Consider the following 18462-nt stretch of genomic DNA (forward strand, 5'->3'; position numbering starts at 1 on the left):
ATACAGTCTTCGTACTTACTTTGCTGTCTCTCTGGTGTCTTTGATGTCCCTAGTGTTTTTCGTTTGTTTGTCAGCTTTGGGGCTCTACTCTTGACATACATTATTTATGATACTGAACGACAGAAGTCACTTTTAAAAAGTAGCTATATCACACTGCTGTCTTAAATTTTTAACATCTTCCCTTAGAGAAAGAAAAAGTATTTGTGAAATTCATTTTCTACAGGGCATGTTTCTAGGAAAAGCTCTTTCACTCCTCAGCTATGTGACCATTTCTTAATTTAAAAACAAAAAAAACAAAAAAACACTTTCATGAGTTATGACAAGATAAAGATTAATAGGAGGGAGTTTGGTAGAACTGAATGTTAACTAGGTAAAGATGTTGCTGTGTTACTGGTAACAGCCACTCTTCTGAAAAGTCAATAAGGCCTACCCTTAAATAATTGGAAGCATCAACTTTGGGCAGTTACTTTCACCATATTTCTCTAGACATTAATTGAGCATAGGCACTTGCCACAAATGTTGCAATTATCTAATTAGTGAGTGAAGGGATCTTGCATACATGTGTGTTTGGATTCAAATGTGTTAATTCTGGCTTTGATTTTGGATTTGGTTGGCGTTGGGGGTTTTAGTGATGGACACTATTTTATGGAGGTGATGAAGCAACAAAACTGCACACATCTGGTCAGTTATAGAGATCCAGTATCATCCAGCTTGGAAGAAAGCAGGCTCTTACATTTTATGTAGTGTTCTCTTTTGCCTGATTTCTCAATTTTCCATTTTCTTCCTGAATCAAGTCTGCTTCTCTGTTTCTCAAACTCTTGGCTGTTTCAGCATCCTGGGGGGAGGAGAGGTATTCTTTTTTTTTTTTTAATTGAAGTATAGTTGATGCACAATACTATATAACTTTCAGGTGTACTATAAAGTGGTTCACAATTCTCAAAGGTTATACTCCATTTATAGTTATGGAATATTGGCTGTATTCCCTGGGTTGTGCACTGTATCCTCGTAGCTTATTTTATATATAATAGTCTGTATCTCTTAATCCCTACCCCCGTATTGCCCCTGCCTTCTTCCCTCGCCCCACTGGTGACCACTAACTTGTTCTCTATATCTGTGAGTTTGTTTCTTTTTTGCTGTGTTCACTATCTTGTTTTTTAGATTCTACATATAAGTGATATCATACAGTACTCATTGCTCTCTGACATTTCATTTGGCATAATACCCTCCAAGTTCATCCACGTTTTTAAATGGCAACATTTCATTCTTTCTTTTATGGCTGAGTAGCATTCCATTGTAAAAATATACCACATCTTTATTCATTCATCTAGAGATGGACACTTAAATTGTTTGGCTATCTTAACATTATAATTCTGCTATAAACATTGAGGTGCATGTATCTTTTCAAGTTAGTATGTTTGTTTCTTTATAGTCTTTTTTTTTTAACCAAATGAACACTTCAGTGTCATATTGAGAGGACTAGCCTAGCACAAGAGTGTTTCCTGAGTTTTGTAAATACTACAGGTGCACAAGCAAATTAAAAAAAAAAAAAAACCCAGAAGAGAAATAGAAAAAATTAATAATGATATATATACAACCGTTCTAATGACTTATTGGTCTAAGATGTGAAAATGTTAGTCACTCAGTCGTGTCTGACTCTGCAACCCCATGGACTGTAACCTACCAGGCTCCTCTGTCCGTGGAATTCTCCAGGCAAGAATGCTGGAGTGGGTTGCCATGCCCTTCTCCAAGTCTAAGATAGTCTTGGGTAAAATATACTCAAAATATATATGTTGTTACAGATTCCAGTTCTCAATACAAAGCATAAAGAGATTTTTCTGTATACTGTATCCGTACTCTATATTGTTTCTGTAATTACTGATTTTTTATCAAAAGTATACCAATATATAAAGAATAAATTGTGTATACATACTTCTGTGTATATAACTCTCCTTTTTAGTTGCCTAAATGTCTCTGTAATATCACATAAGACATTTATCATAGCCTTTAGAACACTGTATCGTGGCCTTTAGAACACTGTATTTTAATTTTTTGCATTATTTTGCCTGTACATAAAAAAATCTATAACAGCATTAATGAACTACATAAAGATTTGTGTTCATGCTTATATCCATTGATGAAAGTGATATCTATCTAAACTAACATTGTATTTTAACACCTTTAAGTTCCAGAGGTGCCCAAAAAACCTGTTCCTGAAGAAAAGGTTCCTGTTCCCATTGCAAAGAAGAAGGAAGCTCCACCAGCTAAAGGTACAGTGACTTGCTTAGTAAGGAAGCCCTATCTTTATGTCTTGAGTATAAAACATTTTTGTGTTTAATTATCTGTTCATTTAGTTTAATTCAAAATGAATGTTTTATGGTGTAAGAATTCAACAACATTGTCTGTCTACCTGCCTACTTTCTTACAAAATAACTGTGCATAAGCTACTTTGGAAAATTCAAAAGGCAACTCTAAAAATTAATGTCTTTTCAAGTTCCTGAAGTACAGAAGAGGGTTGTCACAGAAGAAAAAATAACCATTGTCACTGAAAGAGAGGAATCTCCACCACCAGCAGGTACCCCATCCCGTCTCCATGAAAGAAATGTGTCTTTTCTTCAGGCTTCTTTAGTTGCATGTCTTCATTAGTGGGCCTGCCAGTTCTATGTTGCTCATTTTCTTTGCCTTTCTGAGAATTTTAAAATCAAATACTATCCTTTAAGTGCCAGAAATACCAAAGAAGAAACTTCCCGAAGAAAAAAGACCTGTCCCTCGGAAAGAGGAAGAAGTTCCACCACCAAAAGGTATTGTCTCTCTCTCTCTCTCTCCAAGAACCATCTTTACAATTTTATGTTCCAAGGCAAATGATGATTTTGTTAGTTCTGTGATACGTGAGTGTGTATCTGTGTTTGGTGTTGAGCTTCAGTGAAATAACACTCAAGTTCTGAAAGTGGACCATGTTTTTAAAGTACCAGCTGTGCCTAAGAAACCTGTCCCAGAGGAGAAAGTTCCCGTGCCAGTTCCAGTCGCTAAGAAAGCCCCTCCTCCTCGAGGTAGGATTTGTTTCATGCCTCTGACAAAAATCTTTGAGCCAGTGAATTCTTTTTCCTACCTGATGTCTTCTTGTACGGACCCCTTGTCTCTCTTCGGATAGAATTTCTATGTGCATATACTTGTGATACGTAACTTGTTTCCGACTGTTAGGGAGAGTGGTATACTGGGCAAGTCTTCCCCTAACTTTAGGGAGACTCTTGATTAAGACTCTTGCTTTTTAAGCTCTAATTTCAATGCTTTCTTAAAGCCGAAGTTTCTAAGAAAATGGTCATGGAAGAAAAAAGATTTGCTGCCGAAGAAAAACTATCGGTCACAGTTCCTCAGAGAGTGGAGGTCATGCGGCACGAAGGTATATAAACAGGCGTGAGGGGAGAAATGAGTTTGCATGTGTTCCCTGCAAGTCTTTTCTTCTTGCCACATCGTTTACTTTAGAAGTTGTCCTGAGTATTGTCTGTCTATTGTAGCCTCTAAGACTGTTTTGTGTCTGCATTGGTCCTGAATCATTCTAAGAAAGTGAATGGGATGGTGAATGTGGGATAAACGTGAACGGGGCCACACTTGGGCATAAGTTGAGTATTCTTCTCGGTCGTGGGCTCTACCATCCCCTCTTCTGAAACCAGCTCTCTCCTTGTTGCAATGAGGAAGTCCTATGAAGCTCCACCCCTAAGCAGATAGAAGGACATCATCCACCCGTAGGGAACACGTGGTTATTATCAGAACTTCAACGGACTCTTCCGGTGGAATTTAAATTAAATCTCATCTTTTAAAATATCTGCAGAGAAGGAATGGCGTTATTCAGAAGAAGAGGAAAGAGTATCCGTTTCAGTTTATAGAGAAGAGGAAAGAGAGGAGGAGGAAGTGGAGGTTACAGAATATGAAGGTAAACAATGCAAATAAGCTAGTGGTGACCTGGAGTCTTGATAAGCTGTTTTCCTTCACAGATTGTGTACTCAGATTAATGAAAGTGATACAAATTCAGGGAACATCTACTGGCCTTATTTGATGTGTCTTTTGATCAAACTGCAAGATTTAGAAGCATTAATTAAACATCCAGTGTATTTATTGTCCACCCCCTGTTAACTTGGCTATGTAGGAGACAGGGTTTCATATTTAAACAGGTAACTAAAGGTCCAGGTATCTTCATATACAGTTACCCTTTCAGTAGATGGGACTTGGTTTCAGTATGGTGAGCTGAATGTAGACTAATGTCTAAAACATAGGCAACACAAAACAGTGTTGATAGCATAACTCAATAATGTGGCCTGACTCACATATTTTAAATGAACAAGGAATTAGATGACCTTATTGGCCAGGTTTGAGAGTGAAGCACTGAGCACGTAGGCCTTTCCAGCGATCCATGTATGGAGAGAGCAATCATGAATTATCTTTTATTAGATCAGCCTGTTATTTAGATGTTCGCATGCCTATAATGTTAGTTCTCTATGGTTTAAGGACTGAGCAACAAGCTTTATTTCAACCTTTTTAATGAATTAAGACAGCCCTAGGTTTGCTGCTAAAGTTCAGCATTGTGGCTAAAGCAGTATATCTGAAAAAACTTTACTAAGAAAGTTTTAATGTACCTCTGCTTTAAAGATTAATCAGTAAGTTTCTTAATAAATGTACTGTCTTCCTAATGAAACGGTGAATAGAACTGTACAGTCAGATGCCCTTGAAATACTAATCAAAGGGGTCCGGCCTCTTCCCCACTTGGAAGGAGACACCATGTGAAATCCAGATGTGCAATCTTGATGGAAAGCCTTAGAACAGAGAAGACTTGACTCCCTGGAGGAAGCCCTCCAGTTCTGTTGTGCTTCCTGGGAAAGGCCGAGACGTCAGGCACAAGTCAGGAATCTGATGGATCCCAAGGGCCCTATCCCTTCTAGAAATGTTTGGGAAAGCTTAACATGTACACAAGGAAAGTTCTCATTGCATGAATCTAATTTCAGCCTTTGACAGTATGCATTATAAATTTCTTTTAGTACTATAGACTCTAAATTAAAAGGAAAGACACCACAGGATATTCTTATGCTTTCATTAAGTCCAGAAGATTTAGGGGAAAGATAGGTAGCCTATTCAGTTTACTCCTAATGTTCATAACTAGATCTCTCTATTCTGTAATTAACCTTAGACACCCAGACTCAAAAACCACAGGAAGACTGTTAACCTTGTTCACCATCCCTACTCTTGTAAAACTGGGGCAGTGGGGAGTCCTGATTCCAAGTTCTCAGCAGGTTTTTCCTATGTAATCCAGGTCTTTTCTTTCTTATAAACCTACTTACAATTCTTCAAGTATATATTTCTGCCCCGCGCCTTCAAATCTAGTGTCATCGTATTTTTAATACTTGTCTTCAAATTCCTGTGTTCTTGTTAATTCAGCCACTAGAATTGTTCTTACGTCTTGTGCTTGTCCTGTTCTTCCTGTGAATACAAGCATTGTTATCTTTATGATACACTGTAAAATTAAGTTACCGAAACAGTCTCTGTACTCTTTATGAAGGCGTGTGCTTTGATTAAAGTCTTCTTCTTTGGGTATTATAAGTGAGAACACCCAGGGATTTGGCAAGTGTTAAACTTTCACTATTTACTTATTCTTTGACTTAATAAAGTACAGCTAAATTTGAACATGAAAAACACGACAGGCTTATCTTCTTTAAAATTGGTATCTTTAAAGTGATGGAGGAGCCTGAGGAATACATTGTAGAAGAAGAGGAGCACTTTATTTCTGAGGAAGTGGAAGCTGAACCCGCCGAAGGTAGACCAGCTCTTAGATTAGCTCTAGCCCCTGTGTGTTGGGCTTGTCCCATTCTAAATGTTCTCTTATAGTTAATTCATTGCCTGTATTGCAAACATCAGTAAATATGTTTAATTTAAAAATTCCTTAAATTTTTATTAAAAATAAATCTGGACATTTCTACAAATGTACTTTATAATCTTTTCAAGTGCCTGAGAAGAAAATCATACCCAAACCGAAAATTCCTGCTAAAGTAGAGGAGCCTCCACCAGCTAAAGGTACAATTCTGTCTCTGAGAAATGGGACCCATTTGTCTTCATAGCTATAATGCTTTTAGTTTGAGTAACTGCCTCAGTTTTGCCAACTTATGTGTAAACATTTTAACTGACTGTAGTCATTAATGTTTGTGTAAATGTTTGATCTTTCATAAAGTGAGCTCTTTGCCCCAAAAGAATGGCACTTCTTCTGCAATGCAGACTAATATTCTTAAACCTCATATTTCTAAAGTTCCTGAAGCACCGAAGAAAATTGTGCCAGAAAAGAAAATTCCTGCTGCAGTTCCCAAAAAGGAAAAGGTGCCACCTACCAAAGGTATATTGGGTTTTCCTTTATTCTTAAGTAATGCCTGTGTTTCAATCTTAAACTGATACATTCTTCAAATTTTTATGACATTAACAAGAAATAAGTGTGCCTGTGTTTAGTGTTTTTCACACTTTTGTGTCTGACCGTGTCGTGCAATGTCTTTTAAGTGCCAGAAGAACCAAAGAAACCAGTTCCTGAAAAAAGGGCTCCTCCCAAAGTGGCTAAGATAGAAGAACCTCCTCCCACCAAAGGTAAATGAAGCCCCCAGCACGGCAACTGGAGACATGTCCTGTCTTTCGTCCTCTCACGGCTGTCCTTCAGTCTCTCCTTCTATATGGAGGTTATTGGTGTATGTTGGCCGCAGTGATGTATTATTGCCTTGTCTTTGGTGGATTATTACTCACTTGTTGTGAAGCTTATTTGTGTGTACCTTGTAAAATTGTATTCTAAAATCACATAAGCCTCTGGCAAATATACTTAATATAAGTTATGCTGAAGCTGAAACTCCAATACTTTGGCCACCTGATGCGAAGAACTGATGCATTTGAAAAGACCCTGATGCTGGGAAAGATTGAAGGCGGGAGGAGAAGGGGACGACAGAGGATGAGATGGTTGGATGGCATCACTGACTGAATGAATGGACATGAGTTTGAGTAAACTCTGGGAGTTGGTGATGGGACAGGAAGGCCTGTAGCCCATGGGGTCGCAAAGAGTCAGACGTGACTGAGCGACTGAACTGAATATACTTAATACACTTTTTAAAATTCCACTTAAAGTAATACAACTCCATAATCCTAAAATTATCTTTCAAGTGACTGAGAGGCACATGCAAATTACCCAGGAAGAAAAAGTTCATGTTGCTGTTACTAAAAAAGTGGAGCCTCCAAGACCAAAAGGTACATGCGGCCTTTTGATACCCAGAATGTTCTGCTTACCCTCTTCTCTTTACCAAATACACTAGTTATGGGTGTTGGTTTTTTGTTGTCATTGTTATCATTGTTTTCTGTTTGAAATCATGAAAATGTCAAGTCTTTTATGTTTGAGTTGCTGTTACACAACTACCATTTTGTGATTTGAATGAGGAAAACAATTCTTTAAAGTGAAATCTTTCTTTAAAGTGCCTGAGGAACCCAAGAGAGCTGTTCCAGAAGAGAAATTTCCAAAACTCAAGCCTAGAAAAGAGGAGGAGCCACCAGCAAAAGGTACACCAACTTTTCCAAAAATCAAAATAAGCTTATAAGTATTGAAACTCATCTAGTGGAATTGAGATCCTTAGACAAAATAATTTATGTATTACAAAGTAATTAATATACATATGCTACTCCATATCATCTCAAAACTAAACATTTCTGAATCCAGAAAATGTACTGAAATCTCTCTCTTCTCAAAAAAACAAAAACAAAAAATGAAACCTCACCCAAACGTGTAGATACTTTCCCTTAAAATGTACTTGTCTTTTAATGTTTTTTTTTTGTCTATATACTGATTTCCTTTGCTGAAATGCTTGTTTTGTGTGGCAACCTTGGATGAAATTTAAAAATTTTTAAATCCTCAATCTTCTACATTGTGGTGGTAGAAGTTATGGAAATACCTCAGAATTAAAATGAAGAAACTATTCATGTAACATAAGTTTCTGTGTAATGGTTGTTTGATAGTCATTGTTTATGCTGTCAGTTATCTTTTTTAGTTCTCTTATAATTACTACTTGATCTTCCTAAAGTTATTCAATGTCTTTTAAGTATTAAGTAGCTTAGAAAAAAGCATTTATATGTATGTTAGACCATGTTTATTTCTGAGGCCATTGAGCTTTCTTACCACTTCAATGAAACATTTAAGCAAGGAACATGGTTATGGTTATCTTTGTCATTGGATTTGTGCACACACAGGTTCTCTTAACACACATTATTTTGAATCTTGCAATTCACTTTCAATAATTACTCTCTTTAAAGTGACTGAACTCAGGAAAAGAGCTGTTAAAGAAGAAAAGGTATCCATTGAAGTTGCGAAACGAGAACCTCCGGCTGCTAAAGGTATATTGTGCTTTGACTAAATAATAAAATGAAGCACGAACCTATACAGCTCTTTGCCTGTTAGTTTCTAATTTGAGTCTCATCCTTCTGGCTTATCGTTGACTAAAGGCAGGGAATCTAACATTTGAATTTGTAAATAGCAACTGTACACTCTGTAATACCTTGGCCAGCGAAGGACAGTCAAGGTCTCCTATAACTAGTGCATGAGACCATTACCAGGACATGAAATCACAGCACACTGTCACCATGGTCCCTGTGGGCTTCAAGTACAATTGAAGCTACTGTTGTCAATATTGTTCCAGAAGTTACTGTAACAGCAGAGAAAGAATGGGCTTACACCAAAGAGGAAGAAGCTGTTTCAGTAGAACGGGAAGAAGAATATGAGGAATATGAAGAATATGACTATAAAGAATTTGAGGAGTATGAACCAACAGAAGAATATGATCAGTATGAAGAGTATGAGGAACGTGAATTCGAACATTATGAAGAGTATAAAGAACATGAAGAGTATGTCACAGGTATGAGCAGAACTCTATACCCGACACCACATTAAATATATGCAAATGACATTAGGTCAGGATAAAATTTTGAATACCCAAAGAAATTTGAAAAGAACTTTGTTTTGTCTGGGAAACTCAGAATTTTCTTTCTTGGATAACTTTTAGGAAAACAAAATTCTCTATAAACTGTAAAGTTACTGTTAGAGTTTGGTTCTGGGCATAATCTGTTTCCCCTCTCCTTTTTGCTTTTACAAATATCAAACAAATGAAACTAAATTTATTTCTCCAAAAGGCTAAGTCTGCCTGCAAGTGCCCTTGATCATTCCAATACATGACCAAAACTTTCTGAACTTCTCTCATCCTGAAGCTTGTTATTAACAAACAGGATAGCCTATTGAGAAAACATCCTACCCTTGGAGCTCCCCTCATTAAGCATAACAAAGATTCCTTCAAAAATAAAGATAGGAAAGTCCAACACAAGCAATTGTGTTTTATCGTTGTGCAGGTCAAATTTGTAGGAATAAGATTCTATTGGATTTCAGAATGCATCAATATTATTTCATTTATTCAATTTTTGGTGTTTCATAGCCTCACTTTGAGAATGTTCTATGTAGTTTTACAAATAGAATTAAAAACAAATATTATATGGAGAGGAGTTTAACCATGATGTTGTCTACCTCAAGTGAAATGATAATATGTAAAAGAGTCACAGTTACCTAGCTGAGGTAAATTAGCAAGGAGGAAATAGCAACAAAAGCTTGTTTAAGTCTTTTATACCTTATTCTACTTGAACCTCTAATTCTTACTCACCTCTCAAGGCTATGGCTATGCTGTAGATAAGATATATTATTTTAATCCTTTGTGTCCATTGAAGAAATATCATTTTTTATGTCCTAACATAAAAATGTCTAACATTAAATACCCTGTATATATTTTTTAAAGAACCCGAGAAGCCCGTCCCAGTAAAGCCTATCCAGGAAGAACCAGTTCCCACAAAACCAAAGGCCCCACCAGCTAAAGGTAGAGTGAGAAAAACATTATCAGTGGTGAGACCTGTGGTTCTCACATGTCTGTCCAGCTACAAATCCATGTTGAAGTAGCAGTGTGCCAACCGTGTGTGTGTGGGATTCCTATGTTGTATGTCGTATTTCTTCATTGTTTTTCTTACTGCTCTTAAGAAGTCTGGATCAGGTTTTTAAATCTGTTAATGTTGATATTTTAAAGTGCCAAAGAAAGTGATCCCTGAAGAGAAAGTGCCAGTGCCCATTCCTAAGAAACTCAAACCTCCACCTCCCAAAGGTACATGGCAGCATGATGACTACCAGAAACATCTTTGTCACTTACATCCTATAAACGTGTCTTACTACCTTGTCTGATGTTCTTTGTTTTTACTGAATGTATTGTTTGGTGCTGATTCTTACCTTTCTCCATGTTTCGTAAATTTTTATTTACATGATATTCATGTGGGTTGGTTTTAATGGTCTTTAATAATTAATATCTTTAAAGCACGTGAAGAAGCAAAGAAAGTTGTTGAGGAAAAAATACAAATTTCAGTTATCAAACGTGAAAAAGAGCAGGTGACTGAACCCGCTGCTAAAGGTATAATTTCCTTCCTCAATTGTGGCCTTTTATAATGTCTCTCTTAAAACTTAAGCAGCTATGTTTTGCTTTTTTCCCTCACTGTTTTGTATCTTTTATATTAATTGTTAGATGGATATTGGATAGAAAAATCTATAAATACAGAATAAAAAGATAATGTTATCTTAAAAGGAAAAGTTATCGCAGAATATATCCGTAACTCCTTATGCAATGGCTGTCCTAACAGACAGCTGCAATGAATATAAAATACAATGTTTGGATTTAAAATCAGTGACCATTTGGCACATTCCTGACTTATCTAAATTGATGTAATGATATAACAATATACACCACCGTTTAAAATCTGTTTGTTGACCCTAAAGTCATTTTGAAGATTGAAGAAAGAGTTAACCCAGTATCTAACCATTTTCCCCTGCTTTTTACTAAGTAGCTCCTCTGTAATTTCAGACAGTATACTTACCCAGAAGTAAATTTAGCTTTTCAGTAAAGGATGTTTCATACAAGAAGAGATATCAGACCCTAAGCACTACTTCACAATCTTGGGGTTTCCCCAGACCTCCTTGAGTACTTTTGTATGTTTTTATTCCAGTGAGGTTCAGAATCTGTTCCATGGAAAATATACAGTGTCTTTAGTTGAACAATATATATACTACTATATATCTACTATAGGAGAAACACTAGCAAAATCATTTTATGTCCTTAAAGTACAATAGAGCAAGCATTAATTGGGTGACCTGTTTCTGAAAATAAAATGTCCTTATACTTACTGTTTCAAGTGCCCATGAAGCCCAAGAGGGTTGTCACAGAAGAAAAAGTACCTGTTCCTAAAAAAGAAGTAGCAGCACCTGTTAGAGGTACCTATATGTACTCTTCTTAATGTGTCGTTTGTCTTTTTTGGCATGAAATTCATGTTCAGTTCTATGTGTAAAGTTCTTCTGTGGGAAAGATGAAGCCTATTCCTTCTTCTATTACAAATGGCCATGTTCCTAATGTATCTTCATTTTATCAAGTAATTGGAAAAATATCCAACCTAAAAATAATGTCTTTAAAGTGCCTGAAGTACCTAAAAAAGAAGAACCAGAAGAGATTGCCTTTGAAGAGGAAGTTGTAACCCATGAGGAGGAATATTATGAAGAAGAAGAAGAAGAGTACATTCATGAAGAAGAGGAAATCATAACTGAAGAAGAAGTGGTACCAGTCAAAGGTAGATTACATCTCCTACCAAGGGATAAGCAGCAACATCTTTAGGGTCCAGTTTGGTAAAATTCTGGGGTATATTAGCACCAATGACCAATTCTGCTTGTTATTAGGAAAAGACACTTATGGGGCTGAAGCATGATTTCTGCAATTGCTTTTCACATTTTATATCTTTTTCTGCAACATTTCCAAAATTCTTCATAATATCTTTAAAGTGCCTGAGGTACCCAAGAAACCTGTCCCAGAAGAAAAGAAACCTGTTCCTGTTCCCAAAAAGAAGGAAGCCCCACCAGCAAAAGGTACACCACCACTCATATCATGAGTGTATAAAAAACTTAGTTGCTCGGTCATGTTCAACTCTTTGCAACCCAGTGGCCTGTAGCCCGCCAGGCTCCTCTGTCCATGGAATTCTCCAGGCAAGAATACTGGAGTGGGTTGCTGTTCCTTTCTCCAGGGGATCTTCCTAACCCAGGAATCGAACCCTAGTCTCCCGCATTGCAGACGGATTCTTTACCAGTTTAATCTGCATCTAAATAGCCATCTTCTGAGTTCAAAACTTTTGAGTTGTTACATATCTGTTGTTTGAAACTGTCCTGTTGTTTGTTTCCTGTCCTTTGCGTGGATATGTTGTTACTGGTAGCAAGAACTTATCAATAAACAATATCTTTAAAGTGCCTGAGATTCCTAAGAAGCCTGAGGAGAAGGTTCCTGTGCCTGTTCCTAAGAAAGAGAAGGCTCCACCAGCTAAAGGTACATCTCTTTGTAACACATTAGTGGAATAATGTAATAATTTACCCATGTAGTATCACTTGGTGAGCCACATCTGTTCTTACCCCATAATGATATTAACAGTATTAATGCCAAGACAAAGACCTCCCAGCTGGTAACTGGAGCAGTTTATTGTGTATTCATCTCTGAATTTTACCATCAAAGCATACTGGTGATTGATGTTTGACTCCTCCTCTTTAGTGTCAAGTTCTTAGAATAAAATAAATTTGTATTGTAATATGAAGATGGGCAAAAATCATCATTTACCAGACATTGTGTGTTGTCTTTAATAGCAGTCTGCGTTTATTCAGTGTTCTTTATCTTAATTTTTGTGCATTTCCAGGCCTTTGTTTTGTGGCTATTATTATTTTCAATCTTCAAGTGAAATTGTTCAAATATCTATGATACTTCAATAGGCCTGAAATTGCTAAATTCTTACCTATGGGTGAAAAATGTGACACTAACCCAATTTTATGTCTTTAAAGTTCCTGAAGTACCCAAGAAACCTGTACCAGAGGAGAAAGTGCCAGTACCAGAGGAGAAAGTGCCAGTACCAGTTCCCAAAAAGGTGGAAGCTCCACCTGCCAAAGGTACATGAACTTACAATTTCATAAACATTTTTTACACTTAAAATTTGCACATGAGTAAATAAACTCTGTGTTACTTGGAGATGCAATGCTTTAGTATTCCTTCATGGAAAAGAAAAGATTTTATTTTAAAAGTAAAATGCTTCCTGAAACAATGTGGTCATACTCTTATGACCTTGTCATAATCTTTTTGAGACTATGCTTGGATTCAAAGTTCTAGGTTGGATAAACTGTTTCTCTAATTATTTCTTAAAGTGCCAGAAGTGCCTAAGAAACCTGTGCCTGAGAAGAAGGTGCCGGTTCCTGCTCCTAAGAAAGTAGAGGCTCCACCAGCAAAAGGTACATCACTTCACCATGTAAACTAAAGTCCATGGGGAAAAAAAAACCCTTACATTTACATATGCATGCTCAGTCACTTTAGGTATGTCTGACTCTTTGCAATCCCATAGACTGAAGCCTGCCAGGCTCCTCTGTCCATGGGGATTCTCCTGGCAAGAATACTGGAGTGGGTTGTTGTGCCCTCCTCCATGGAATCTTCCCAACCCAGAGATCGAACCCAAGTCTCCTGCGTTGCAGGCGAATTCTTCACCATGAGCCACTGGGGAAGCCCAACATTTATATATATTCATATATAAATTCTCCCATAACATTATGTGGTTTAAACAATTGTCTGTCTTGTTAGAAATATTTAAGTCAGATATTTTGTGATTCTTTTTTATGTCTGTTGCTCTAAGACACATAAATGAACACATTCTTAAAGAAAAATAATATCTTTAAAGTGCCAGAGGTGCCCAAAAAGGTCCTCCCAGAAGAAAAGAAGCCAACACCTATTCGGAAAAAAGTGGAGCCTCCCCCACCCAAAGGTACATTAATCTCTAACAAACCCAAAACAAAAAGGCTAACTAACTGGCATTCTACAGCCTCCCTAATTATAGTGACTTATGTGGGTAACAGTTGATGCTTTTTGACTACAGAATATTAGCTTTTCATGTTGTCCCACTGTTTTGAATATTGTACATAAAAGTGATGCTTGTCCAATTGACAAATATCTTTAAAGTGCCAAAGAAACGTGAGCCAGTTCCAGTTCCAATTCCTGCAGCTCTCCTCCGGGAAGAGAAAGTTGTACATAAAGAAGAAATTGTTGTTGAAGAGGAATTTATCCATGAGGAAGAAGAAGTTATCCTCGAGGAAGAAGTTCTGCCAGAGGAAGAGGAAATTTCACCTGAGGAAGAAGTTCCGCTAGAGGAGGAGGAGGAGGAGGAGGAGGTTCTCCCAGAGGAAGAGGAAGTTCCTCCTGAAGAAGAGGAAGTTCCTCCTGAAGAAGAGGAAGTTCCTCCTGAAGAAGAGGAAGTTCCTCCTGAGGAGGAAGAATTTGTACCTGAGGAAGAAGTGGTACCCGAAAAAGAAGTTCTTCCAGAAATTAAGCCTAAAGTGCCAGTACCTGCACGAGGTATAGCAGCTCTTCTTGAAGTCCTCAGACCTCTTTTGTGTTGAATTCTGTCTTTCCATCCTGTTGTTCATCTCTAATTTTATCTGTGATGCTATACTCTTTGTGTTTCCTACCATCTAAATCTTAGAGAACAGTCCAGACATGTGTGCTCTTAACTGTTTTGTGTCTGTCTTATGTGTCTGTTTTTTGTAAGTAATCTGAGTGTCTTTTCAGATTCCATGGCATAGAACGTTATTTTGCTGTTTGTGGTCCTATTCTCATGTGTCTTTTCGTTGCATACCCAGTACTGTACATGTGATTTTTTAATGTTTTAAAATGAATGTTTTAAAGTGCCTGAAGTGCCAAAGAAACCAGTACCAGAGAAGAAAGTCCCTGTTCCAGCTCCTAAAAAAGTGGAACCTCCACCGCCTAAAGGTACACCTCCCCCAAGTACATACACATTCTTCATCCATAGTTTCACCAGGAAAATTATAGCAGAACTGGGATTTAGGAAACTTTATAAACTAGTCACATTAACTGCTGAAAATGTTCAAGAATTCTGGTATCCACTTTTCATTGGCTATAAAGCAGTATTCAGGAACAAAGATGAAGAGAAGTGTTAAAATTTCCCCCAAAGTTCTACCCAATTCCCTATAATTTTATTAAACATCATAATTTCCATATAGATATTTTACAAGGCCAAGTTATCAATGCAAAAAGCACCTGAAAAATGTGATAAACTAATCTTCCTAAACATCATCCTTCAATCATTTATATAAAGTGTCTTTAGAACATCAAGATGAAAATATAAAAGATAATGCATTTGTGAAAACACTGATTAATAGCGTATGTCTTCTGATACATACATATAAATGGTAGCCCAGCAGGTTTTGATTTTAGCCTTGAATATGTATCTTGCTGTGTTAGCCTGAGCAAGTCCTTTAACTGATCTAAGCCTAAAAAGTGAGGAAACTAATATCAGACCTAGTGGGCTCAGATATTATTGTGAGGATAAAAGAAAGTACGGTATATAGACGGACTCTATGATTGAATAAATAGTATCCAGATTTATCATATTCAATCAGTGCATAGTGTGCGACAATATATATTTATGCCTTAAAGCTCAATATTTTCTGCAAAATTTATGACATTACTACTTAAAATAAGCATGACCTTTCCACTAGGTTAAATAGTCTTATAACCAACAAAACAGTAAAGCTGATCCTTTATTGGATTGTTAGAATTTAGAAATATTTTATAGATAATGATTTAATAAATTTCTAGTGACATTTAAGTGGATGAAATGATAGCGTCTATCCTCTGGTATTCAAATAGGTTGCTGATCCCTTCCTCTAAGACACCTAATTCTATCCTTACCTTTGGGCTCCCGACTTACACTACATCCCTGTCCTGAGCGACTGTTGCATGTTAGTCTCTCTCTGTGTGAACTTCTTGTGTTCTCTCTTTTTTGTCCTTTACAATAAATTCTTATCATTAAATGATGTCTTTAAAGTGCCTGAGGTTAAGAAGAAAGTGCCAGAGAAGAAAGTGATCATTCCCAAGAAAGAGGAGGTTCCTCCTGCCAAAGGTACTGCTCTTCCCAAGCAAATTAGACACTGCCATTTCTTTCTTCACCTGTAAATGCCAGAATGGCCCATTTCCCAGTATTGGTTAACATAACTTACAATATTGTGGTGTCCATTGTCTCTGTGTTCATGAAACTGAACTTACAAAATAATATCTTTGAAGTGCCCGTGGTGCCTAAGAAACCTGAACCAGAAAAGAAGGCGCCTCCACCCGGTCTTAAGAAAGCAGTGCCTCCTCCTGCCAAAGGTACATCACTCCCAACAGGGATGTGTTTGCGCCCCTCCACTGTGGAACTGTGATGCTCTTCACGTAGGGATGGATGTTCCACATAAGCGTTTGCTCTGTGTGCTCTGTTCTGTAGCCATCACTTGAAACTCTGCTGCACCCATATTTGTTCTATGTCAGTTCTTCTACTCTGTTTCCGTATTTTATGTTGATCTGTCCATGTATGTTGTTTGTAAAAAAAAAATAAAAATAAAAATACTAAACTTATATATCTTTAAAGAGCCTGAGATAACCAAGAAACCAGTCCCTGAAGTACCCATTGCTCTTCCTAAAAAAGTAGGGGCTCCAGCAGTAAAAGATAGAATGGTGTTTATCTTGAACCACCAGCCTTTGATTTTTGTCTCATTAACAATGCTGTGAAATGTCAATGTTTCATCTGGTGCATGTGTATTCTGTTATTAGTTCTCTTGTGTTGAAAACTGGGGAACTTGGGTCTTTATGTGCTCCTCCTGGTTCTTGCATTTTAAGTGCCTAAAACAATCAATATCTTTTAAGTTCCTGAGGTGCCTAAGAAGGTGGAAGAAAAACGAATCATTGTCCCTGAAGAAGAGGAAGTTCCACCAGTTGAAGGTAGATGACTTTTTAAGAAAACAGCATTTTCAAAAGCATTACCATCTTATTTTGTCTAATATTTTCAAGAGGTATATGCATACTTCACTCCAGAAAATAAACATATTCGGACTCTACCAGAAAATATTCTTTACCTAGTAGAAATTGGATAGGCAAAACAAAACCATTTGAATCTCTTTTCTTACATGTGTGATTGTTTGTTGTTTGTTTGTTTTACTTTAATGAAAATCTTTGAAGGGAAACTGTTTGCCATGGGAAGCTTTTCATCACATGACTTGGTTGGTAATTGTGGGATTAGCTTCTCCAAGAGGAGTGCTTAGTTAAACCTGAGTAACTGGTACAGAAAGTCTGACTTTGACTCCTAAGTGAATGTTTGACTTCAAAAAAATCCATCTCCATTAAAAATAATAATTTAAATTGAATTCTTTCTGAAGTCCTAGAATTGTAAAATTCTAGGAAGGGCCTACTGTATTTTGAAGACTCAGTAAGGCTTTTTTCAAGGATGAATGAGTTTTCACATGTGTTTAGAAGGCTGAGTTACCTATGCTGATCACACAACCTCAGTTTTCAGATGTATCATTTTAGTCTAATATCCAAATGGGTTAGAAAAATAATTTACAAAATAATAATCTTTTTAAAGTGTTTGAGGAGCCTGAAGAGCCTATTCCAGAAGAGGAGATCCCAGAGGAAGCACCTATCATAGAGGAGGTTGAGGAGGAGGCGCCACCTAGAGGTACAGCTGATTTTATGGATTGGACATTTCGTTCGCTATCTTTCCCAGAGGTCATCTAAACCTAATATTCAATGGCACCCCACTCCAGTACTCTTGCTTGGAAAATCCCATGGACAGAGGAGCCTGGTAGGCTGCAATCCATGGGGTCGCTAAGAGTTGGACACGACTGAGTGACTTCACTTGCACTTTTCACTTTCATGAGTTGGAGAAGGAAATGGCAACCCACTCCAGTGTTCTTGCCTGGAGTATCCCAGGGATGGGGGAGCCTGGTGGGCTGCCGTCTATGGGGTCGCACAGAGTTGGACACAACTGAAGTGACTTAGCATATTAGCATACTTTACTTACATCGTATCTGTGATAAATTGAAGATTACTTATGATAAGCACCTGAAACTCTGTGTCCCTTTTCTTTGCCCAACTTGTTCCACTGCATTTGCAGTACAATTAGAATGAGAGAGAGAATTTTATGTTATTGACACTTTGATTTTTTCTGGTCAGCTGCTATTGTAATACTTTCTCCTAGTTTTCAATCCTTAGTTTTTTTCCTTCAGTAGGAAAGTGGGGGAAAACCTATTTCTATGGTGTTCGTCCTTGAGAATAATTCTTAGGCTTTCATTGCTAAAGACTATGACAGTCCTTTGCATAGTTTATGCAAACCTTTGTTTGCTTATAGGATTTCCAAGTAATATTCCTCTCACCTTTAGAGTCAGTACTTCATATGTGTAATTACCATGTAGGTTGCTAATATCTTTTGTAAAATAAATCAATGTTTTGTGTTTGGATTTTTTTTTGTATATGGTAGTTCTGTTTATTGCAT

At 37.1% G+C, this 18462-nt stretch overlaps 1 protein-coding gene across 1 annotated transcript in view; it reads left to right on the forward strand.

Annotated features, from left to right (window-relative positions):
• The window catches only part of TTN (titin), a 275334-nt gene that overhangs the window by 116264 nt on the left and 140608 nt on the right, over positions 1-18462 (forward strand). The window contains 30 exon segments of the mRNA XM_010859754.1: positions 2184-2267; positions 2492-2572; positions 2718-2798; positions 2964-3047; positions 3296-3397; positions 3827-3928; positions 5720-5800; positions 5989-6057; positions 6287-6370; positions 6529-6612; positions 7174-7257; positions 7480-7563; positions 8311-8391; positions 8694-8909; positions 9834-9911; positions 10116-10190; positions 10398-10490; positions 11267-11344; positions 11542-11694; positions 11903-11986; positions 12360-12437; positions 12941-13045; positions 13298-13381; positions 13822-13905; positions 14100-14492; positions 14823-14906; positions 15985-16059; positions 16221-16304; positions 16839-16913; positions 17554-17646. Of these exon segments, the coding sequence (XP_010858056.1) occupies positions 2184-2267; positions 2492-2572; positions 2718-2798; positions 2964-3047; positions 3296-3397; positions 3827-3928; positions 5720-5800; positions 5989-6057; positions 6287-6370; positions 6529-6612; positions 7174-7257; positions 7480-7563; positions 8311-8391; positions 8694-8909; positions 9834-9911; positions 10116-10190; positions 10398-10490; positions 11267-11344; positions 11542-11694; positions 11903-11986; positions 12360-12437; positions 12941-13045; positions 13298-13381; positions 13822-13905; positions 14100-14492; positions 14823-14906; positions 15985-16059; positions 16221-16304; positions 16839-16913; positions 17554-17646 (3033 nt within the window).

Source organism: Bison bison, unplaced genomic scaffold (genome assembly GCF_000754665.1).
Source record: "Bison bison bison isolate TAMUID 2011002044 unplaced genomic scaffold, Bison_UMD1.0 scf7180017864460, whole genome shotgun sequence".
Taxonomy (NCBI): domain Eukaryota; kingdom Metazoa; phylum Chordata; class Mammalia; order Artiodactyla; family Bovidae; genus Bison; species Bison bison.